The sequence below is a fragment of the Neopsephotus bourkii genome, unplaced genomic scaffold, assembly GCF_033783945.1.
Source record: "Neopsephotus bourkii isolate Nb327-2 ecotype Australia unplaced genomic scaffold, CSIRO-AGI_Nbou_v1 NB_756, whole genome shotgun sequence".
Classification (NCBI taxonomy): Eukaryota; Metazoa; Chordata; class Aves; order Psittaciformes; family Psittacidae; genus Neopsephotus; species Neopsephotus bourkii.
The window spans coordinates 3167897-3191477 of record NW_026901254.1 but is presented as its reverse complement, the minus strand read 5'-3'; the positions used below and the strand labels follow the sequence as shown (position 1 = coordinate 3191477).

The window sequence follows — 23581 nt, the reverse complement described above, 5'->3', positions numbered from 1 at the left end:
CCTTGTCTGAGCTCTTGACTTTAACAAAACTCTGTCATGTTTTATGGCTTCTGAATTTGCATAGTTAGTCTAGGGGAGAATAAACTGTTCTTGTACTTCCTGACAGCACCAAGAACATTGCAGAGGTTTCTACTATTTGCACATTGTGGCACTAATAAAGAATATTGAGTTAAAAGAGTTATATAGGAGTTACTGTAACTCTTACATAAAGTTACTGTCAGTTAAAAGAGGAACATAATGTATGAAATTTACATCTATGACTTTTGTTGTGGTGTTTTTTAATCAACATTTTCCTATTTGACAACCTGTGTTTACACAAAACAATATTCATAAAAATAAAATTTAATACATGCATCTTTTTTTAGCACAACTCTACCATGTTGTAAATAGTATTTTGTGGCTTCTGTATGGCGTGGTATATAGTACAATGTGTTATAGAGCATACTGTGTCTAGATATACAGATATCTGACTGTAGTTAAAAATTGCTTGAGAATAATCTTATTTATGCAATTACAAGATGACAAGATGCTTGGTACAAGTACCTGAACAGTGAGGGAGAGTCCCACTCCAGTGGCTGTCTTCTTGGCACTCCCTAGTAGAATTTCCTATAAGCCTTCGACCCGCTGTGCAAGAATAGTGAATTACAGAGCCGTATGTAAATTTGTCTCCCGAAAGAACTGCATTGGCAGGTACCCCAGGATGTCCGCAAGAAATGGCTACAAGAGGAAAGAGCACAATATTATATGACGCATTCATAGAACAGAAAAATATTAAAAACTTTAAATATGAGACTTTCCACAAAACATAAACTTCCGTCTGTATTTCAAATCATTCATATCTTCAGTTTTGCTGTTGCTCAGACGATTTACTAGTCATTTGTTAGATTAAACATAAACATGTAAAACTAACCCATGCAGTTTAGCCTTTTCACGAAAATATACAGAGCTCTCATTTGTCATTAATTTTTGTTCACTGTCCTTCCCTACAAATAATACAAACTATTTCTGTTAAGGTTGGGAAAGGAGAAACCCAACAAGGTTAATGTTGCATTTTGTTTATATATTATAGATATGATAATGGTAAGTAGCTTTATAATATCTGTAAAATAACTAGATGCAGTTTAGTCAATATAAAAAAACAAAAAACCTTAACCTGTCATCATAGCAATGTGTGGCACTACAGTGAGCAAGAGGAAAAGGGATTATTGATCATTCTTGCAAATTAGTAGTTACATTTATGCTGAAGTTAATGTATGCATTTTGTTTGAGAAAAAATCAGATAAACAATTTTGGTACAATATAACTTGCAAACAAGTAGTTCAGATGTTATATAAGGGAATACATGTCATCTTAAGGTGAACTAGTAATCAAATCCTGAATGATTTTTTGTGTAAAACTTAGGTCATTCAGTAAAGAGAGATAAAACTGAAAGAAAATAAATTTTACATAACTCTTTTTCACTCTTGAACTAGAATTAGTCATGGTAAACATGGTGTCCACTTTGGGTTCTAAATTTATCTCACCTAGCTCTCCAAGCATTTTGTTCTATCACCAAAAGCAATCTTGACACTTAAAAAAAAGTGGAAAAGTCTCTCACTTGAAAAGACCCTGAGAGACTTTGGCTACTCTATTTGCTTCTTCTTCTAAATTTGCATTTACTGAGCAAAGTAAAACTGAGATTACCTTTGGGGAAAGAATTTTAAATTTGTCCTCATAATGTTTAGGATTCAGACAGTGACCAAAATCATCAGCAGAAATTTATCAGCAGCTAATCCAGGAGATGACTGAGGATTTTAGGCACCTCCCAGGCTCATTTGAAAGTTTCCATGGCCTCAAACAATCATTCCCAGAGCAAGGTCAGTAACTGCTATTCTAAAGGGGATGGACAACTATGAATATCCTCAAGCTCTGCCTAAAATCAGAAAGCCATGTAAATGCTATCAAACTTCTGAAACACTTCATGCGGAAAGATGGGTAGCTATTCTAGGTGATTTAGATACCTTATCCTCTTCTGCCCCTTGAATAAGGAGTGTCCCTTCACACTGAGACCCCAGTCCTGGAAGTAGGAAAGGATCACTGACAGAACTGGGCCACAGACATAATGTTTTTTCTAAGATACAGAAAGTGAGGCACACGTTTGCATCAGTAAAGTTTACTTTCATTTATTATAATTCCTATAATAGCACAGTAATCCAGAAATCTAATGTCAAAAAATCATTAGTGATCAGAGAAGAAAAATAGCTCAGTGAAAAAATGAAAGTCAGACAAACTGACCGCAATTTTCTAGAGATCTGAAGCTCACTGAATTGATTATAGGGGATACTAGATTTCCTCTGTCTCTGAGGAAAAAGTGATGGAGGAAATACGATGTTGTGAAAAGACCCTCTTGAGCAAAATTTTCCATCACAACATTTCATAGATTTATTCTCACACATATGCTTCAGTACCACTGAAAAAAACCCAACCCAACTAACTTTGAGACAGGCATTAATGGTCTTAGGCTATCAATCTAAATCGTAACATATAAATAATAATTTTAGATTTCTCTAGATGTTTTCAGATAAATAACAATGCACCAAAAGGAGAAAATAATCTTAACTTTCTGGCATTTGAAATAATATCTCTAAAGTTGCCTCTAATCCCATTTTTAATAATAAATTGCATGACATCTTGACATCTTTTCTTAACGTTACTTACTGAACTGTACAATTTTCAATGTGCTGACCCTAAAATCTAGTTTTGTTTCTCTATACATAAACTTTTTTTTTTTTTTTAAATCTATTATGACTAAAAGTCATGCACCATTCCTTAGTGTTAATCCAGGTGAATGAATACTTACACAAACACTTTGGTAGTGATCTATCCCATAAGCCATTAGCTTTACAAGTCAAAGCAGATGAGCCCAAAAGATAAAATCCCTTTTTGCAATGGTATGCCACACTTGTTCCATATTTGAAACTTTCAGGATAATTCTGCTGTCCATGACGAATTGCATTTTCCACAAAGCCAGGATCAGAACAGTTCACCACTGTAAGACAGAATGTTCATCACTGATGCATAATAGTAGTGTTATAAATAAACTCTAACAGTGGGGGTTTTATTGATACTTCACTAGCAGCTCATGACTGTGGTCCATTGGATATTCTCTGTGTTTTTTATTTCATTTAAATATTGGTATGTTGACTTCAAAGTATGTCTTTACTGCTTTGAAAGTAATATTATGATTTGACTCGAGTTCTTGTAAAAGTCTTGGACATACAAGTGGTTTGAAGATGAAAGAGAAATTGAAGGAATTTTTTATCATCCTCTTGGCAGGCTAAGTTTGGTCTTCTATTTTATTTCTTTGTGAAGGGAAGTAAACTAAAATCAAATCAGTAAATAGCTACACTAACACTTGAAAATTTTCTTTTTAATTTCCTGTAATGAGAAAAATTGCTTCCAACATTTACAAGAATGTTTTCTGCTATTAATGTGTAGAACAGAAAAAGGAAGTTGGTAAAAAAAACCCAAATATTTTAGTCTAAACACCTAAAAAAAATATGTGTTTTGTCATGGCTATTTTATTTTTACATAAGGTATATCTGCTGTCCCCAGTCCTTTGGTTTATATTCTGCAGTGAATATGATGATTTGTTGGCAGAAGATTATGGTGAGACACTGAGGTCTCCATTGCAAACTCCTAATTTAACTGCCTATGAATCCGAAAGCTATCTGAAAAGTTATAAATGCCTCCTCCACACTTCCTCTGTCTTCACTCTAAACATAATGGTATAAATACAAAAATACTTAGAGTATTATTAATATTATAAATGACAGCTCATCAAAGAACGGGAAGAATCAACATTTCAAGTATATCAGCTAGTTGAAATTAATTTTCATGAAAAAGAAACCAGTGGAGAAGAACATCAGATAGCATTACCATTTTAAACGTAAGATATATGGAGACACTAACACCATCTTTTTTACTCAAAAGGTTTTTATCACATATATAATTTAAATTTACTGATCAGCTAATACAGTAGAACAAGCCAGCTTTTGCAAATGTTTATTCATTGAAAGAATATTTCATTCAATAAGTATATTAAAGAAATACTAATATCTTAAAATTTAATTTTGTGACAAAAACAGTTAAACTTGTTTTTATTCTTCTTTCTCTTTTAAAGACACAATCTTAAAAGTATTGAACATTTAAAATTTCATTCTTGCATTGGATTCTAGACAAGCATTTACCCAGATCTAAAGAACATCCCATATAAACTCAATTTTTTCCTTCATAACAATTATTTTTCTAGTATTTGGGTCTGGGAGGAGAACATTTTGACATGAAGTAAACCTATCTGCCATCCACTGATTTCTATTGGAAACAAGATAAAATTACACAGAAAAGCAAAGCACATTTAAAAATATTACAATATATACAATAAAAGTATTACAATAATGTACACAAAGCATTAGTAAGGCATTAACTGGGCTGATGAAGAGACACAGTGGAAGAGGCCTACTTTTTATTTTCCTACAGTAATAAAGCTACAGCCTCCTAATTGGAACTATTCCCATTCCATTTTACGGTGAATTCTACAAAATAATTCACCGAATGTGTTACATTTATCTTACATTGTAACAGTTTAGTTTATACTTCATTTTACTACCATTTAATTAAACTAACTGTTATAACCTTATAGATATTATATATAAATCAGATGTGTAGGTTAAATAAACAAATGTTTCCTCTGGGATTTCACTGATGGAAGTAAATACCTTTTTACCTCCTGACTATCTTTATGTCCTATAGAAGAGGGAAAAATGCAAAGTCCTAAAATCTTACTGCTCTTTGGAAGTTGTTAAAGATTTGGATGCAGAAGTTGTGTCTCTGTACTTGCTCTGAACAACTCTGAAAATTCCTGCTTCTGGGGATATATATTTAAGAGTACTATCAGGAGAAAATGCTTTATTCTTTTTACATTATAAATTCTTTTGTACTGCTGTTTTTCCATTACTACTAAGCACTTCCATCTGAGTTTGATTATTTCACTGGCAGTGTATGTATCACTGTAAAACAGGGACACAAGTGAAAGTCTGTAAAACAGGCCACTGACATGAAGTCCTGCCAAAGTATTGTTAGATCTGAATGAGCTCATGTGTCTGTATTCACAGTGCAGTGCTGTGTTAACAGAAACTAGCACAGCTCCCAGAAGTCATGCACGTTGCATCCCAATTAACCCTGTTTCTTAGGCAATTAGATGTGGTGTAGCGCTGTGTAGATGCTGCTGTAAAGCTCCTGTTTTTGGAACTAGCCTGCATCCTCTGCATAGTTATAAGTTTGTATGCTAACATATACTTAAACTCAGTTTCTCTACATATGTATATGCTTTCCTAAACATTTGAAGCTATGCCTGCATCAATATGAAGTAAAGAGTATCAGTACTTGTTCTCTGGCATGAAGTCATTTTGCTGTTGTACTCTGTTACCCTCTCGACTAGGGTAAGTTTCTCTGAACTGCTTCTCAGGAATGGTCCTGCTTCCTATGCTAACCCCTAAACTCTTCTCTGAACAATTATTGTGGATGTGCTCATTGGTACAAATGAGAAAGCTATTGGAGACAGAGGCAAGTAAGTACCCATGCCTAGGCACAGTTTAGTTTGAATATATAGATACATTTAATTTCAAACGCAGAAGTGAATCTTTGACAATCTATTTAGCTAAAATTGCTATTATACGGTAATGCAGTTTTGATCCCCAACTTCACAACAACACAGTAATAAGGTTGTATGGATTATCTGTATGGGTACAGAACTGAACTCAGGTTTTCTGAGACCTATGTCCATGCTCTAATCATTACATCATTTTTCAATGAATCTTCATGCCAAAAAGTAACTAGAACAAAATGATGCTTTTCCATTCTACTGATATCTACTTATTTTAGCAATCATCTTGATTACCAGAAAAAGCAGCTCTTTCTTTAAATGATCTTTACAGGTAAAAGGGTATGGAAGTTAATTGTCTTTTATGACTGTAAAAATCTTCTGGAATAAACCTGCAAAAACCTTTAATAATTTAAAGGTGAATTGATATCAATTTAGCAATATATTTTAAAGTTTTCTGTATTAGAATTTTTATGCTGGTGCAACTAGGGCTCGTTGCAGTATTTACGTAGATCCACATGAAATGTTTTGTAGCATGTTTAGTAGCATGCATTTAGTATTATCCACATTGTTTTAACTCAGTATAGAGCATTAGAAATTGGCTACATGCAGCTTAAGCAGTATATACTATTACAGTGAGATGTCATTAATGAAAACACAAACATAGTGGAAATTGACGTGTGAACACATATTACTGGACTCTTTTTTTCAAGCTATAGGACAAGATTCATACTGTTTGTCTACTCAGTTTCTTGTGAATTCTGATCAAAATTTCTTTTGTAAGAATCCTCCTCCATACAATTTATATTTTTAGTTTATTTTTCTGGTGCGATTTGTTGTTGCTGGTCTTTTTTTGTTTGTATGTTTGTTTGTTTGTTTGTGTCCTGGGTTCAGCAGTAGCAGTCATTTTTCTCCTTCCTAGTAGTCAGTGCACTGCTGTGTTTTTGACTTTCGGCCTAGGAACAGCGCTGATAACACTGATGGTTTTACTTAGTGCTCAAATGTTTAGTCTGACCAAGGACTTTTCGAGTCTCATGCTCTGCCAGGGAGGAGGGGAAGTCAGGAGGAAGCAGAGACAGGACACCTGACCCAAAGTAGCCAAAGCGGTATTCCATACCACAGCACGTCATGGCCAGGATGTAACTGAGAGTTACCTGGAAGGGCTAGTTCACTGCTCAGTCTGGCTGGGTATTGACAGGTGGTATTGTATTATCTTTCCTCGTTATTCCCCTTATCATTATTATCATTGGCGGTAGCAGCAGTGATTTGTGTTATACCTTAGTTACTAAACTGTTCTTATCTCAACCACTGGGAGTTACATTCTTTCAATTCTCCTCCACATCCCTCGGGGGGGGGGGGCGGGGGGGGAAGGGAAGGGCGGGGAGAGAGCAAGCGGGGGCTCAGGACAAAGTTTCTTGCTCAGAGCAAAGTTTTTTGCTTCAGAACAAAGTTTCTTGCTCTTTTGCTTCTGTTCTCAGACCCTAGATGTTAAATACAATCAGGTTATAATTCTAATGCCATGACTAAAATAATGATTGTTCAGAATCAGTGAAAAGTTACAATAGTGCTTATAAAAGTACTAAAATTAAAGAAGTTCTGCATTAATTTTCATCTTAATTTCATTCATCCAGAATACTGGAAAGTACTCATGATAGTGAATGTTTATTTTATTTCTAGATCAAAATACAAACTGTTTTATTTAAAAATAAACAGTGGAGTGCTGTATAGTCAAAAGTCTTTCAAAATAAAAATAGTAAAATAAACAGTGAAATTACATTTTAGAATTTGTTCAAAAGAAATAACAAAAATGTTTGTTCCATGCCAATTAAGTGAAAATCATTATTATTGGACTAAAATATACACTAGCTTAGTTGAAACAGAACATTGAAACTAACTGGACAAATTCCTCTAATTTTAATATTGGAATATTCTATTAGAAGAAAAAACTGAAAAATATTGGAAATCTCTCACATTATTGAAGATTTTGCACATGCATGTATAAAATTTTCAGAAATTCTCCCCCTTCTATGGATTACTCAAACCTTTCTCTAGGCTTAACTTTTAAGAACCACTCACAACAGCATTCACAACACCTGTTCCTTTTATTAGTGCAGTTGAGGTTATCAAAATAACACAAATAAAATATAACTGCTGAAAAGTAAAACATTGTTTTAACGGGTAAGCCTGCCAAGTTCGCTTCTGAAAACCCAGTATTAGAAATTAAGAAAAAAGGACTGTGTTTCATTAAGATATGCTGCCCTAAAGCTACCCGAAAGCAATTCTAACTGAATTATCTTTGAAACACACTGGGAATAGAAAAACCTAATTCTTCATGCAGACCAGAAATATAGAATGTTCAAGGAATATAATAGAGACCCAAAGTATCAATTTGTCTGTGTGATACAGTGTTCTCATTCTTGTACCAGTAGTATCTGTTTAGCCAACTCAGTGATGAATAAAATCACTTATTGCACAACTTAAGCATGTACTCTCTGCAACAAAGTTCTTGCTTCATACATGAAGTCTAGCCGAACAGTTATGCAAGAGAATGCTATCCATCAAGCTAAGAAGTAAACAAGATTATGCTTGCAGTGCAATTTAACATCAGCTGTAGATTTTTAAGTATATACACACACACACACACACACACACACATGTGCTGTTGCTAAAGAGGACTGCAGTAAGGATTACTTTAGAAAAGAAATTGAGTTGGCCAGCATACAGAAGTAAGGCAGTAGTTTCCCTGATTGCCTTTCACCCTGGAGACTCAGTTGTAAATCACAGTGAGAGTAGGCAGAGATTGCTTTCTCTCAATGACAGCTGTCAAGCGTTACATGGGAAATGAATTCTGGCACTCTCAATTTAGTCTGCTGAGAAAAGCAGGAGAATGCTTCAAGTTTGCCCTGATGACTTTGGAACCTCACTGCGAAGATTCAAACCCTTGAGGACAAAGAAGTGAAAAGACTACTTCAGAGTCCTTTAGGCAGTTTTCTGTTAAAAAGTTGAATTATCACCAAAAAGTACATAATCCACAGCATTTCATCGCTTGTTCTCACTCTTTCTTGCTCTTCCCAACCCTCCCCCCCAAGTAACAACGTTAACCTTCTTTTTTAAATTTTCATGTCTGTTCAACAGTGGCTTTAATCTTTTTTCTTTGAAAAGTACTGCATTAATGGTGTTATCTAGAACATGTACAGGGACTGGCCCTCACAGTGACTAAGAGTAGAAAATTCACTCTGACTTTATCACAAATTCTAAGAAACACTGTCTATATAAAAAGCACTTATTGTGAGAGCACATTTACAAATTGTCTACAGAATTTTATCAGAGTTTGGTGCAAATCAACAATACACAACAAGAGCTTCTTACGGAAGTAAAGCAAACCCACAACAAAACAATAAAAAACCCTCTTCAACTTATAGATTCACTTCGCTAAAGTCTCAAATACCTGGGAGTCTGATATTTTATTTTTTTAATGGGGGCCATTGGAGAGTGATTTTATTGTAATTCTTCCATGTAAATCATAAACCTGCAATATTTATTTAGGAAGCAGACTGTTTCATATTTTTGTATATCTCATTAAAATCTATCCAAAATCTAAGGTCCTGAAATTGTTTCTGATGACCAAAGAAATTTTCACTTGTTTATGCCGTATAAATGTTGCTGATCTTAGTGCAAATTAACGCTAATAATTTACTAAATAATATTGTGGTATAAACAAGACCTTAATAGTTTACTAGATTCAATGAAGAATACAGTTCATATTTGTTTGCTTGCGAGATGAAAAACTAAGACACACATCACTTTTGTGCTCAAAAATATTTGCCATTATTATAAACATGCCAAATACTCTTTCATTGTGACAAAAAAAAATGCAGTCATGCAGTCTTTCTTACATCTTCTATTGGAAAATTTCTGCCAGAGTGCTCTGATAACTAACTAGCTAGCTCTATACTAACATAAAAACACAGTAACAAGTATAACAAAAGAAGTTCCATGAACTAGTAGTTATTTTTTTAAGCTTTGAACAGTGTTGGTTCAACCTAGCTTTATAAATGAACACTTTTCTTTGGAACCCCAGATTAATTTTAAAAGCATGTAATTTTCTCTTGGGTACTTATGATAGCTCTTCTTTCTGTTCCATCTCCAGCATGAATACTGGCATTACACTAGCTGGTAGATATATGTATGTCATTACCTGCTATTTGTGGGCATCTATGCACAAATAGTATCAAAACATTAACTTTTGTCATAGCACGACAAACCCTGAGGTCATATCTTCAAGTCTTTCTCTTTACACCCTTCTTGGTCAGAGCTTTGTTTTTCACATGGGAGTGGAATTCTATCCAGTGGCCCCTGTAGATGCTCCTACTACCTTTTGAAAAGTCTTTGACAAATCCCTAGGCAGATGTCACTCTAGAGAGGTGCCGGAATAAGTCCTGTGTCATCTCTGCCATTTTCAGGTAAATATCTCAGATACTGAATGACATCTCCCACAGCACCTCACCTTTTTATTTAAGAAACTGAACTCAAGTTCTAATAAGCCTTCGGAAACATCAATAAAAACGGATTAAGTATATCTAATATTTGAAGTATGCAAAAGTCTCAACAAAGCCTCTGACTTTGAGAAAACGGAACAAAAAACATTTTTCTCACCTATGTGATGAAAAACTACTTAAATTCAGAGTTAGTTGCTTTATCTTTGGATGAGAATTGGTCATCAATTTCAACCTCACCTACCCTTCTATCAGCTGTCATCAGAAAGGTTATTTTTCTTGTCAATGAAGGAATGGAACATATTGCCACTGGTTCAAACAATATACTCTCTAATGAAAACATGACAAAATTGACAGTTCCTTGTAGGTATCAGATTCTTGATAAGACAAAACAGGCTAATTGACTTTTTCAAGAATCTATCAGCACTGAGAAAGAAAAACCTTTCAAATTAGAAATTCAGTACAAAACCAGGAGAAATAAACAATTGAGACCAGAATCCTTACTAACAAATAGCCTGGACTTACTGGTACAGACTGCAGCATGTGACCTAGCTCAAACCCCTGCAACTTTGCCAAACAGTTCTTCCCAGTAAAACATTTCTGGTTTTAAGAAATATGTTTTTAATGGAAGAAAAGCTCTTAAATGTCATGTGTAAGCAGATATGGAAAAATGACCTGCAGTGCAGTCAGCAGTGCAGAGCCCTTATCATACCATCTGATCCTGTTCTCATCTTGGTGGTTCAGAGTTACTATGAAAAGTAGAAAGGGCAGAGACCTGGCTTTCTGTGCTTCCATAGATAAAATGGAAAGCAGTTCCAAACTACTAAGGAAAAAAATTCCACACTGAATGTACTTGGTTTAGGATTTGATATTTTCATAGGTAGTTCTGGGGTAGAACATTCAGGCTGCATGAAGCCCTACACAGGCAGGCTTGCTGAAGAGAACAAAGATTTGGCTACCAGAATTTTTCCAATGCCACTTGATTCCAGTTTAAAGGCAAGTAAACTGAACATGCCACAAGTTCCTTATCAAAAGGTAAAGGCAAAGCCCGAATCCATGTGGAGATGAAAATGTCCCATCTCACAAATTATGTTTTAAAAATCATACTTCAGTGATCTCAACATTCCAGAAAAGACTATTACAAATCTTCAAATATATATATACACATATACACACACACACAGAGGAAGCATCAAAACCAGCTTTTTTTTTTTTTTTTTTTACTTATGAAAGAAACATTGGGAATGTGAGTTTTTCCAACACATAGGTGTTTTAATGATTATGTTACCTCAGGAGACAGATCCAAAATCCAATATATATGTATATATATATAAAAAAGTCTTAATGTTAAGGGATTAAAACTTTTATTTGCTGTGACAGAACAGATGAAATAATTATTATCAGAATAATGGCATTCTGGAGTAGGGGGGAAACACCACTGTAAAGCAGTTCAGTGCTTTCAGTGCATTTACAATATACAAAAATATTTAAATACTTCTCTTCATATGAGTTTTCATAATATGGTTCTAGGGTAGCACATATGATCTTTTGTGTGCACTACTGCTTTGAAAAGCAAAAAGCCTCATAAAATTTATTTGTTCAATTTCCTACGAATTAACTTTTAGTTAATCTACTACTGACACAATGGATAGTGCCTGAGAATTTCCCAGATTTATTTTCTAAAAATACCAAGGTTTCCCATGCATAGATTATAGCTCAATTGCAAAATAAAACAATGTTCTGCAATAGCTTTGAGCAATAATCTATATTTTGTAGCAACTGCATGTAGACTCTCAGTGAAGTCAAGTTCATCACTGACTCAAGTGAACTCTACCGAGGTTTGACAGAAAGGTTATATGTAAAATCTTTGTTGAATTCCATGGTACCGGTTTGCCAGGAACATCAATCCCTTTACAGCAGTATATTTAAAGGAAGATTTACTTTCTTTGTACACAAATTCATAAATCATCACTAACAATGAACTTTAATACAGATGTTTTTTCACCCATTAGATAAAAGGCAATTTTAGAATAAAAGGCATATGGTGGAAGAAGTGCTATTAGTTGCTCTAGTAAGCTCTAATCAATTAATTAAGAGTAAATTTGATAAAGCCATTTATAGCTGGTAGAATTTTGATTTTTTATTTTTTAATTGTGGATGCAAAACTATAGTTTCAGCATGATTTCATCACTGAAATGCATTTTATTATTTCTTTATCCAATAAGGACTCTTGTTTCATGTAAATGATAAAATTCAAGATTTATTTTATTTGTCTTTTCAGCAAGAAGAATCTCTAGTAATTTTGAACTATGCAGATTCATCCTTTAATCCAAACTATATCCTGTTATATATAAAAACTATATCCTGTTATATATAAAAAAGAGTAATTATAATAAAAATGTTACAACAGTTTTCACAGCACATGGTTAAAAAAATATTGTATTTACTGAAGTAAGAATACTAAATGTTATATCAAATTCTGCTCTCACTGAAATTATGTAAATGCAATTATGCTATGAAATTACAGGGAGGCAGCTTATGGTAGAAAAGTCTCCTTTACCCAGATATACAGGTAGAATTCAACCGGGTAGATGCATGCTGAGAAGTGTTCTGTGGGAGCACCCCATGCCTAGTAAAGTGTTGAATGCCAGATTTGGCATTACGTTCAGAAAACCAACCTCCCTAAAAGAGATTTCAGATCATAAATTGTCCTGGATCAGATTCAAATTTGTAGGATGAAATGAAAAAGGAAAGGGAAAATAGGAGATGAAACTGAAACATTGGAATAACTGTAAGGGTCCTAATTATTTGGGGTTTCTTTAAATCTTCAGAGTCTTTGCATTTTTTTTCTCTTTCACTGTCACTTGTTTTCCTTTTAATAAATGTACTTGAGTTCAATACAAATCGCTGAGTAAATCATCTCATAAATGGCACTGAATTTAAGTAAAACTATGCAATCTCTGCCCATGAGAGTCAAATAGAACAGATCCAGATTGCACCCACAAGATCTCTGAAAAACTACAAGAAATTTGAACAAAGTGGGTATTTTCGACAAATAAACATAACTTCAATGCTTCACCAATGAGACAGAGGAGTTTGTTCATTAAACTCTATCGAAACAAAAACGTATAAAAGGGACAGGCAAAGTACATGAGTCTAAAGAGGAAGAATTTGCTAACTCACATTTCTCCATTCCAATAATTATATTGCTATGCTTGTTAGCTCACTTGAATAACTTTGGAGGGTAGTGACTGAGGGAATTGCCATCTCTGAACTGTTTTAATGAGAATGAAAGATCTAATTCCACACACGTTCAGCTTGAAATTACATCAGCTATCTCTGAAAAAATATGATGAGCTAATCACCAAAGATAATCAATATTCTTCGGAACAACCACTGTAATAGAATATGATTCTTAATAAACCAACAGGTGAAGATAATGAAGCCACCAATAGCTTAAGTTAACTTTTCTAACATGATTTTTAGTCCCAGTGTTAGTATTCTTACAGCAACTTCGCTGACTCCAATTTCCTTAGGCACATGAAAGACAAGTTACAAAGCACGGAAAGCATATTACTTACATTGATTTAACTTTTAAGTGATCATTCTTCCAGTGAAAGAAAATACTCAAGAAATGCTTATCAGCATTGTATTTCTGGAAACATTCTTTTATCTGCTATAGGATTAACCCCTTTTCCAGAAAGCTATCTAACTTGGATCTGGAGGGGCTAACCAGGGAGCACAACAGAATTCCAGACTTGTATTCTGAATAATTAGCTCAATTACAGTCCATTTCTGTCTGAAGCCTTCAGAAAAAGGCATATACAGTATCTCAAAAACTTTTTCCCAAGCTTTTGAGATCTTTCAGATGTTACACGATTCACCTCATGTCCTGCTTTTCACCTCTCTTGACAATTTTCATCTGTGTTAGTCAGATGATATTCAATCTGCCTCAGTGATTCAGAATAAAACATTTCACAGTATCATAAAAATAACATAAAAAATTACCAATATGAACTGATTTTAGTGGTCTGATAGAGGTGTAACAGAATGAAGATTTTTGTATTAATTCCGTATTTTGCGACAATAGCCATAGACTGAGGGAAATAAGCTAGAACAATGGCCATGAATGGAAATAAAAACAACAGGGTGACTTCAGAGACTTGTTTCCCTTTGATCTTACTTACACTGCATTTTTTTAATTACTTATTTTTGTCCTTTCCTAATATGCACTTCATAACACAAACCCTTGCTTCATTCTTAGCTCTCAAACATCTACATCTTACTCAGAGCAGACTAGCAATCAAGTTCAGTTATGCCTTGCAAAAAAAAAAAAGCAATCAGAATTTAATCCTACTTTACCAGTTATTTCTGGAGAAAGAAAAGTGAAGTTTCACATGTAGAAAAGTTATTAAAATCTCTCAGGTATTGCTAGCAAATTGAGAGGAATTAATAGTGTCTTGATGCATGCATATTCATTTGCATATGAGTTTTAATAGACGTAATAGACCATCTATGGAAACTGTACTCTAGCACACCTAATTCAAGCTAGATAGCCAACTGTGATTTATTAGTGTAATATAACTTTTGTGACGCAAAGTACACTTTACACATCACATATATAGACATAAATGGCATGCTAGGGATAGAAGTCTGAGAACTTTGAGGTAAAATACTGAAAAGCTTAGGATTCCTCAATACTCAGCCTTAAGTCCATTTTCCAATGCAGAAATGAAAAAACTCAAGTAAAGGCGGCAATAAGCATCCAAAGGTCAGGTTTCTGAATTATATCCCAGTATTTTGAAGGTACAGCAAAAGATCTTGCCTGAAATAAGTCATTGGAGAGCAGAAAATATATGAGGTTTCTTACCTCGGCAGCTGGGTAAAGGGCTACTCCACTGCCCATTGCTCCGACACTGTGCTCGAGATGCACCCTGAAGTAAGTACCCAGTGTTGCAAGTAAAATTTACAACATCATTTAAATTGAATTCACTGCCATTAGTCATTCCATGAGCTGGATTCCCAGGATGTCCACATGTGATCGCTGTTGAAAGAAAAAGAAAAAAACCCAACAGGCTAGCATTCAACTGAAAGGTACTGCGTTCCACAGAGTCGCTTACAGGATTGAGTTCCTTTGTTGTGTTTTTTTAATTGCTGTGTTTGTTTTGTTTTGTTTTGTTTCGTTTTGTTTTCTTTTGAATGTTTCTTTTATATTTATAAAAGAAATTTAAGAAAAAGTAGGATGCATTTATTCAGAATTCTTCAGTGCCAGGAGAAAAATCTACGTTTTTCAATAAAACTTCCAGAATCTACTTTTATGTCGAAAGTTGTAATATAAATATTGATACATATTTTTTCATTTGACACCCATCTGATATGTATCAGATCTTAAAAAATGTAGAGTTCACTATGATTCATATTAATGCAAATAAAAGAAAATATTTTTTCCCTGAAAGCTTTAAAATGTAGTAGAGCCAAACAAATCGAACTTGATGTACTGCTTCAGAGCATTCTGGAGTTCTGAAGCACTCCTCTTCCAGAGTTCTTAAAATGCTTTGCTGAAGCAGTGACCCTTTTAAGCAAATTTCCTTATGGCAATAGAGAAATTGTTGGGAGTAAATTTTTCTCATTATGTGTATTACATGTGTTAATTAAGCTTGAATTACACTTAAAAAAATACACATATTATGGTCAAGCTCTAGCTTCCCACATGACAAAGCAATAAAATAGTATAGGGAAATACAGAAAAGCATAGATACTGACAATATAAAATCAGAATGTATATATATATATATGTATAACCACATACAATTTTTCAACATTGTGTTGGTGATATTTATCATACTCAAATAAATATCCTATGGCACGTTTATCTTTAGCTATATTCTTTTGTGGTTTGTTTTTCTGGGTGTTGTTTTTTTTTTTTTAATTGAAGAATAATGTGAAAAATAATTTAAATGTGTTTCTTTTTATTACATACAGAGTTCAACTGTGAAGCATTCTTTTCAAGAGTATCTGAACTTAAGGAATTAAACTGGACACCTTCCTCTATATAGACTTATGCATTTACACTTAAACTGTTTAAATAAATCTACTTACATACTTGAATCCTTTCTGTACTATTTCATTTGCAGCATTTTAAGACGAAAGCCGAAACAACAAAATAAAGTCTTACTACATGCACAGGATCAACTTTATTCTAGCACAGTTGTTTCATTTTCTCAACTGTTACAGATGATTAAGTTTTAATAAATAAAATAATATCCAGGGGCATGATAAATCAGTTAACATAGTTCCCATGTAAAAACCTATTGAAAAAATTCTGTTACCTTAAACTTTCTGCCGTTTCATGAATAAATTATATGACATAGGTTTTAGCAACATAAAATTTAGGTCTCTTGTAAAAAGTCTGATAATGAAGGGTAATTCCGTTCAGTTGCCCATTTCAACAAAAGCACACTTCTACTATGACTACTCAGCCAGTTCACATTTAGACCTCATTACTCTTGACAGGATTCTGTCTTTTGTAATGTTTTCCAGAAATTAAAGAGCTTAGATGCTCTTAATCACTGCATCTAGTTCTGCCACTGCTCCATTCCAGTTACTAAATATCACTGACCTGTTGACTGATCAACATTGCAATGGCTGGATTCATAGAGTAGATAGTACTTCAAAGCATTCTTATTTTTTAAGAAAAAACAAAGTAGATAATCTTGGCATTATTGTGTTTTCAATCATCAGGCTTTTATGCAATTAATAGTTTACCATAGTAATATCGAAGACACTTCAAATAAAGGTTAGCACTCATGGCTTTGTATCATCTAAATGATGAGTTATAAATTCTCTCCTCCACCTTAATATAAATAACTGCCCTATGCATGCACGCACATGTCTGAAATTAATACTCACTAAGGAATTACACTTTTGCCTATTATACTGCAAAAAAAAACAACAACCCACTTAATGTAATATAACTCTCAAATATATACTCCAATCTTTAACATGGTGCCTTTCCTAGACCCTGGAGATTCTCATCTCACCACAGAAAATACGTAACCCAGAAAAAAATACTGGTAGTACTGACAGTACTTGGACAACCAAAAAAGTCCAGTCTAACTTCCCAGCTACATAACAAAGCTTGCGTTTTGGCCATCATCAGTACAGTACATATTTTAATTAAAATAAAATAATAAATTAAAAAAAATTCAATATTTTAATTTTAAAAGTTACTCACAAGAACTAATCAGATACCTTAATATTTCCTGTTAACTCTCAACAGCCAGCAAGGGAAAAGATCTTTCAGAGAGTATCTGGCTAAAGTGTGGTCCAACTGGTTATCCAATCAAGAGATAGGGAAACACCTGAGCGTCACAAATCATGTAAGGCTGACACTCATGTGAGACTAAGAAGCTGAAGTAGTAATGGGTGGGGTACTCTGAATATTTAGATCATTTCTGAAGATTACAATGTCTAGTACTTACAACTCTGAAATTCCTTTCAAAGCCAATCGGAAAAACAAAAAGACACATGAGCTTCTGTAAAAATATCACAGAATTAAGACCAATTTGTGACAAATTTTCAGGGGCACAGCCCATAACTTCTTCCTGGTACCTTTACCATATTTCTAGTTCCTGATCCACCACTGCTCACTCAGAAGGCCATTTCAGTATAACATTAGAGAGTGTTCTCTAGCATTAATAAACAGTATGTTTTCATTTTCCATCCTAGAAATAACAGAGCCATTTCTATGAAGCTTGGATGCTGACTTAAAAAAAAAAAAAAATAAAAAAACATCTTGTATGACTTTTTTGTCTGGCAGAATTATAAGCAAAAGAAAACCATGTTGTAACGGAAAGCATTAGGCAACCTGTATTGACAGAATTTGCTGCCAGTTATTCTTAAAACAGTAATGATAACATCAATTCAGGGAGAAACAGCTTCTACATCCATCCCCCCAACCCTCAGCTTTGCCCCTTTCTTTTGAGGGGATTTTGTTCACTGCATGGTAAAATTAATCTACTAAAAGTAATACTGCTAAGTGGTGGCATTCTCCTTTGATTAATATTAATCACTTGAAGATATGAATAGGATTTTAAAAGGACAATGAGACTTGGTAGATATTTCTGCAGCTAAGAAGGTAAATAGGGAATATTTTAAAATCTAATGATTTATCAGTAAAATATTTTCTCAGAAATGAAACAAAAATACTAACATGGATCGAACAGAAAAGCTGATCATCTCTGACTTCTGTCTGAATTGCAGACATCTCAAAAAAACTGCAAAATTGAAATAGTTGATATAAATGCTTCATTAAAAAGAATAAACATGGTATAAAACCAGTGAGACTTATTAAAACTAAAAAAGAATAATGAAATCAACTACTCAATAAAATAGTAAAATAAAAATACGAAAAATCAGACTTGTCTGATTAAATGGCTGATGCTTCAGAAAATTTCAGAAAGCCTGCCATGTAAATGAGGAAGTAAGTAGAGTAGGAAAGACTTAATTCCAGCAATTAATTGCAGGATTTTCAAAAGCAGGTGAATTCAGAGCAAAATAAACCCTTTTAAAGGGTATGAAATAGTTAACATATTTTTCTAACTATAATGCAATACCCAGCATGGGCTTGCATTGGTGAGTATTAGGGAGGTTACTTGGAAAAATGGGCAGTCATCAAAACAGTACAGATGAACAGTATTTCAGCTTTACCTAATAAACAATGAAAATAGATTAAGGGATTTGGGTATTCCTGCTGAAAAAATAGGGGAGAGGCTCAGTAAGCCCACACTTGACACAGAAATTATGCCGCATGAGAGAGATAAATGAAACTATATAGTTGCAGAATGTTGTTCAATACACTTCACTGCCTATGTCATCCTCTTTCTGAAACAACAAAATCCAGAAATTACTGGATGTAGTTATTCAGCCTGTGCCAGGCTACAAACTGGATTAGATTATCATAATGACTCTTGCAACTGAAAACAGGCCCAATAAATATCCGCTCTGAGTATCTTCATTCAAGCAATTCTGAACATCCAATGCACCGTTAATGTTCAATTACATTTAAAATAATAGAAATAATTAAGTGAAAAATTAATTATACTTACGGACACAAACAGGAGTTTGTCCAGACCACTTGTGATCCTGCAGGCAAATTCTGACAGACGTACCAACAAGTCGGAAGCCAGGATTACACTGGTAAACTACAGTATCGCGATAACTGAAACCATCTCCACTAATATGACCATTTACAATTGGGTCTGGAGAACCACAGTGACCAGCTACAATAGAAGAACAACCCATCAAATCCATGTATTCTTATAAACCTTGTCAACGTTGTAAGAATGCTGATAGGAAAATAAAAGTTCAACCTTGCTTTCAACAAACAATATATTAAGACTCTGCACTGTGCAGATAAAATTCTGAGACGCAAAAACTACACATGATATTTTGTTAGGGTGAAGTGATACTTAAATAGCTTAAATTTTCATTTGTATAGCTTCTGCAGATTCTGTTGCAGAAATTACATATTTGTCAAAAGAATGCCTGGAAAATGTAAATTACAAATGCCTGAAATTAGGTTTCTTTTTTCCTGAGAGAAGCTTGAATTAAAAGGCCTTTAAATCTCAAATCCATTCTATTCCTTCATCATGGAATTTTGTTTTCTCTTATTCATGATTTGCCTTGGACTTTGTAAATCTCTACTAATAAATTAAGTGTAGTTGAGACCCTTATCTGGCAGAGGCCAAGCAGCACAGAGCAGTCTACATCTATAAAATGAAAATCTCTTGCCCTCCAAACCAGCACAGCTGGTAGTAAGCTGCCTACCAGGATCAGTACTGCTGTAAGTTAACTGGACCTCTTCTTGGAAAATGTTTTGCAGAACTGTAGCAAAAAACCTGTCTAGGCATTGTTATAATGAATTAACAGGAGAGATGATCAAGTGTCATTCTCATTACCATGTCCTGGTGCTGTTATTTTATTCGAACATAGTCCTTGTTATTATACATATCCAAGAAACAACTTATTTCTCACTAGTAGGTCTTCAGATTAGTAGAAAGTTCCTAAGACTGCAATCAAATGTAAACAAACAGGTAAATCTGTGGGATCACAGTCAGCCTACTGCCTTTACGAGAAGAAACATGGAGTTATTTCAGATATGCATATATGTCCCACTTAGCTGTATTACCTAATTTAGTCCCCTATTTATAAGAAATTTTCTGCTGTCTAAATAAATGACTGTGAAAAGCAGGTTTCTACACAGACTTGAAAGAAAAAAATAAGTACTTCTTCAGCTAAGTGTATCTTATTACATTGAAATATTTCCTAACTTTCAGCTCTAGCTTCTACAGTGAAGTTCATGTTTATTTATTAATGGTTTTTAGTAATTGTAGACAGTGTTTTTATTCTGTTCACTTTCTCAAATGATAATCACCTTTATTTTATTTTCAGTTGATTTTTAGGTAAACTGGTATATTTAATGCCATTTCTGTGCTTATAAATTCATATTCATATCAAAATTACAACTTTTCTTTCTACTGTTTTCCAGTTTCGTCAGAACACTTTGAAATAGCCACCTTTTCCAGATAGATGAAGGCATGGAAAGGAAGGAATGTCTACCAGCAGTGCTTCTCATCAGCTGCAGTCAAAACAATACAAGATGCATTACTCCAGGGTAATAGTACTCATGTCACAAAGGAAGCCTTTCCTGAGATACGAAAATTAGCGTACTCAGATGGCCTGAAATTATAAATTGATTCTACACAGACAGTGGGTAACAAAAAGTGATACCTATTTCATCTATAGCTGTCCTGAACTATATTCATGCATGTACAGTATAGGTAAAAAGCATCTCTGAGTCATTATCATTCCTTTGAAATGGAAAGGCTCATTCAGAGCTCCCTGGGTGTTTGCCTCCTGATTTTCACAGGCTTCAGGTAAGTCCTAAAGGCACCTCTGAAATAAATTTGGACCATGCTGTCCTTGAAATTTAGGAATACACACTTGGTGGCATTCACATCATCTAGCTTTAAAATTTAAGAATTTGCCTTTCCTGAATAGCTCTCTGGAGGAGCCTGCATACTTCCATTGACCTTGTTGGGAATTTAGGATCATAAATTGTGTGAGAGAATGTAGAAAGGCAGGAAGTGGTTTAGTAGTAGACACAACCCTCTGCAGTGTGCATGTGGTAACTCAAATTTAGATTTTCACCCTTGGAACTGTGCAGTATTATTGGCACTATAGAGTTTGTCAGAATTTGAAATTAGCAAAGACTAAATAATCATTAACAATGTTCCAGCTTTAAATGTGATATTTTTTGTCTAGTGAAGTAGACACTGATGCATTTAACTGTTCTAAGCACAGGGCTGCATTCAACAATGTAATTAATAAAATAGAAAACAGTCCATCAAATATTCTTAGAAAAACACTTGGGAAGTATCACAAGACAAGCTTTGGTCTTATTGCAGTAACAGTTCCTGCAAGAGGTCCTCTGTTCATTCCAAGTGGGACTAGGTCTGTTAAAATTGTTTAAAATGCAGACAGACAGGTGGAAAAAAAAAGTTTTAGATATGACCAAGGGGATAACAGAACAGTAATGGAGACCAATTTCAATGCATTGGTAAAAAAAAAAGAAAAAGAAAAAAGAAAAAGAAAAGGAAACAGACAAAATCAAACAGCAAATCACTCCTGGAAAAGAAAAGGATGACTTCATGTAAATTAAATTAAAGCTGTATATAGAGACAGCCTTTCCTAAATATAATATCAAGTAAATCTATTACTGTTTTGCAAAGAGTCAAAAGCTTCACTGTGTGCAACTTTTAAGCTGACTTCAAGAATAAACTGGTATTGTTAACTATGTAGGTCCTGTACTTATCAGCTCTTTTCCATCTCTAGACTATTTGAATCTAAACTTACGGCTACTGTAGACAGTTAATCTGGAGTGTTCAGGGGTAAAATATATTTCTCAGTAGTCAGGATAGAAAAAAATTCTTTTTCTGGCCTTTTATGGACAAGAGTTATAATACAAACAGAATGCATTGAGATTTGTGTATTATTTAGTTTTTCAATGTTGGTAGACGGATTATTCTGTGTTTCAAGCCTTTCAAAAAAGAAAAGCAATACATAAGTACTAAATACTGTTACTATAGATCAGATGATGAAGTGGTATTTCAGGTTAGTTAAAATGAATGAATGCTAACACATATCTTTATGTTTGAAATAATCAAATGCAGGTGTCAGGCACTACACTAGCAATGAATGGTATATAACACACTGCAGAAGCCTGAGCATTACATATAGCTTGCATGCTTGCAACAAAAGAAAGGGCTGAGGAAAATATTCCTACACATACAGTCTTGGGTCTGTTGGCTCTTCACAGTTGCAGTTGCAACATCTTTTAAACGTCAGTCAGTGTCAGTCCAGGATAACCTAACACCAGTAGGAAGCTGATGTATCTTCATATGTGAACGTCTTATACAGTTCCACTGTGGAATGGATGAACTTATGTATGTGAAAAAGTAATGCTGAAGCATAGCACTCTCCTAACCAGCACCTCAGTGGATTTCTTTTCCCTAAGTAACAGAAGATTTTACCCCTTTACTGCTCTAAATATCAAAAGAAGTACTAATGATGTTCCATTTATGCTATTATTTCCTACATCAAAATGACATTATTCTTGATACAGCATATTTTGAACCGTAAAATAACATGCATGGAACTGAAAATATATCAAACCAGAGAAGTGTTTTTCCCGTTGACAACATTTGCAAGAAACAAGCTACATCCAGCTGGGAACTCACTAATAATGAACTGCCATTTAGAAGCTAGGTTAGCTCTGTGAGACATTACTCACTGCTTCTGATCACTGTACTGTAAGAGATTACAACAATATATTTCACAAAAATAGTAAAACAATATTCACAAAAAATGTACTACAAACATTACTGTTGCAAAATGAAGGAATCGATCAGAAATACATGATTAAAAGTTATAAAGTCTTAATTCAGGTCTGTATTACATGATCTCATGCTATTTTTCTTTTTCTTAAAGATTCTGCCTTCATTTTCCTTGCTGATGGAGCCTAGTATCTGGATTGAAAGAGGAAAAGGCAATCATGGCAAGTAGGACACAAAGACTGAGATTTTATCCCTGTCTCAGAGAGAAGACTCCCACATCTCTGTATTTCACCTGTATCTCATAAAATTGTATGTTCTATTCAGAGGAAGAATAGAGTTAATAACTCCATTCTTTTTCACCAGTTAGATTATCATGCTTTTGTCTGTTAGTGCATTACTGTTTTGTGGTTTGCAACCTGTTTCAAAATATTTTCTCGAAGTATTTTCAGGTATTAAAGATGTCCAGAAGTGCAGGTTGTTGTCAATAGTACTCTGGTAAAAATCATGTTTTTCTAATGATACTTGCTTTTCTTCTTTCTTAATAACCT

General features: G+C 34.1%; 1 protein-coding gene across 2 annotated transcripts in view; it reads right to left on the bottom strand.

Moving 5' to 3' along the window:
• The window catches only part of CSMD1 (CUB and Sushi multiple domains 1), a 1128271-nt gene that overhangs the window by 35659 nt on the left and 1069031 nt on the right, over window positions 1-23581 (bottom strand). For both annotated transcript variants that reach the window (XM_061354960.1, XM_061354961.1), the window contains exons 53-56: window positions 19245-19418; window positions 15008-15181; window positions 2840-3028; window positions 544-717 (exon numbers count right to left, since the gene is read on the bottom strand). In XM_061354960.1, the coding sequence (XP_061210944.1) occupies window positions 544-717; window positions 2840-3028; window positions 15008-15181; window positions 19245-19418 (711 nt within the window). The remainder of the gene's footprint in view (window positions 1-543; window positions 718-2839; window positions 3029-15007; window positions 15182-19244; window positions 19419-23581) is intronic.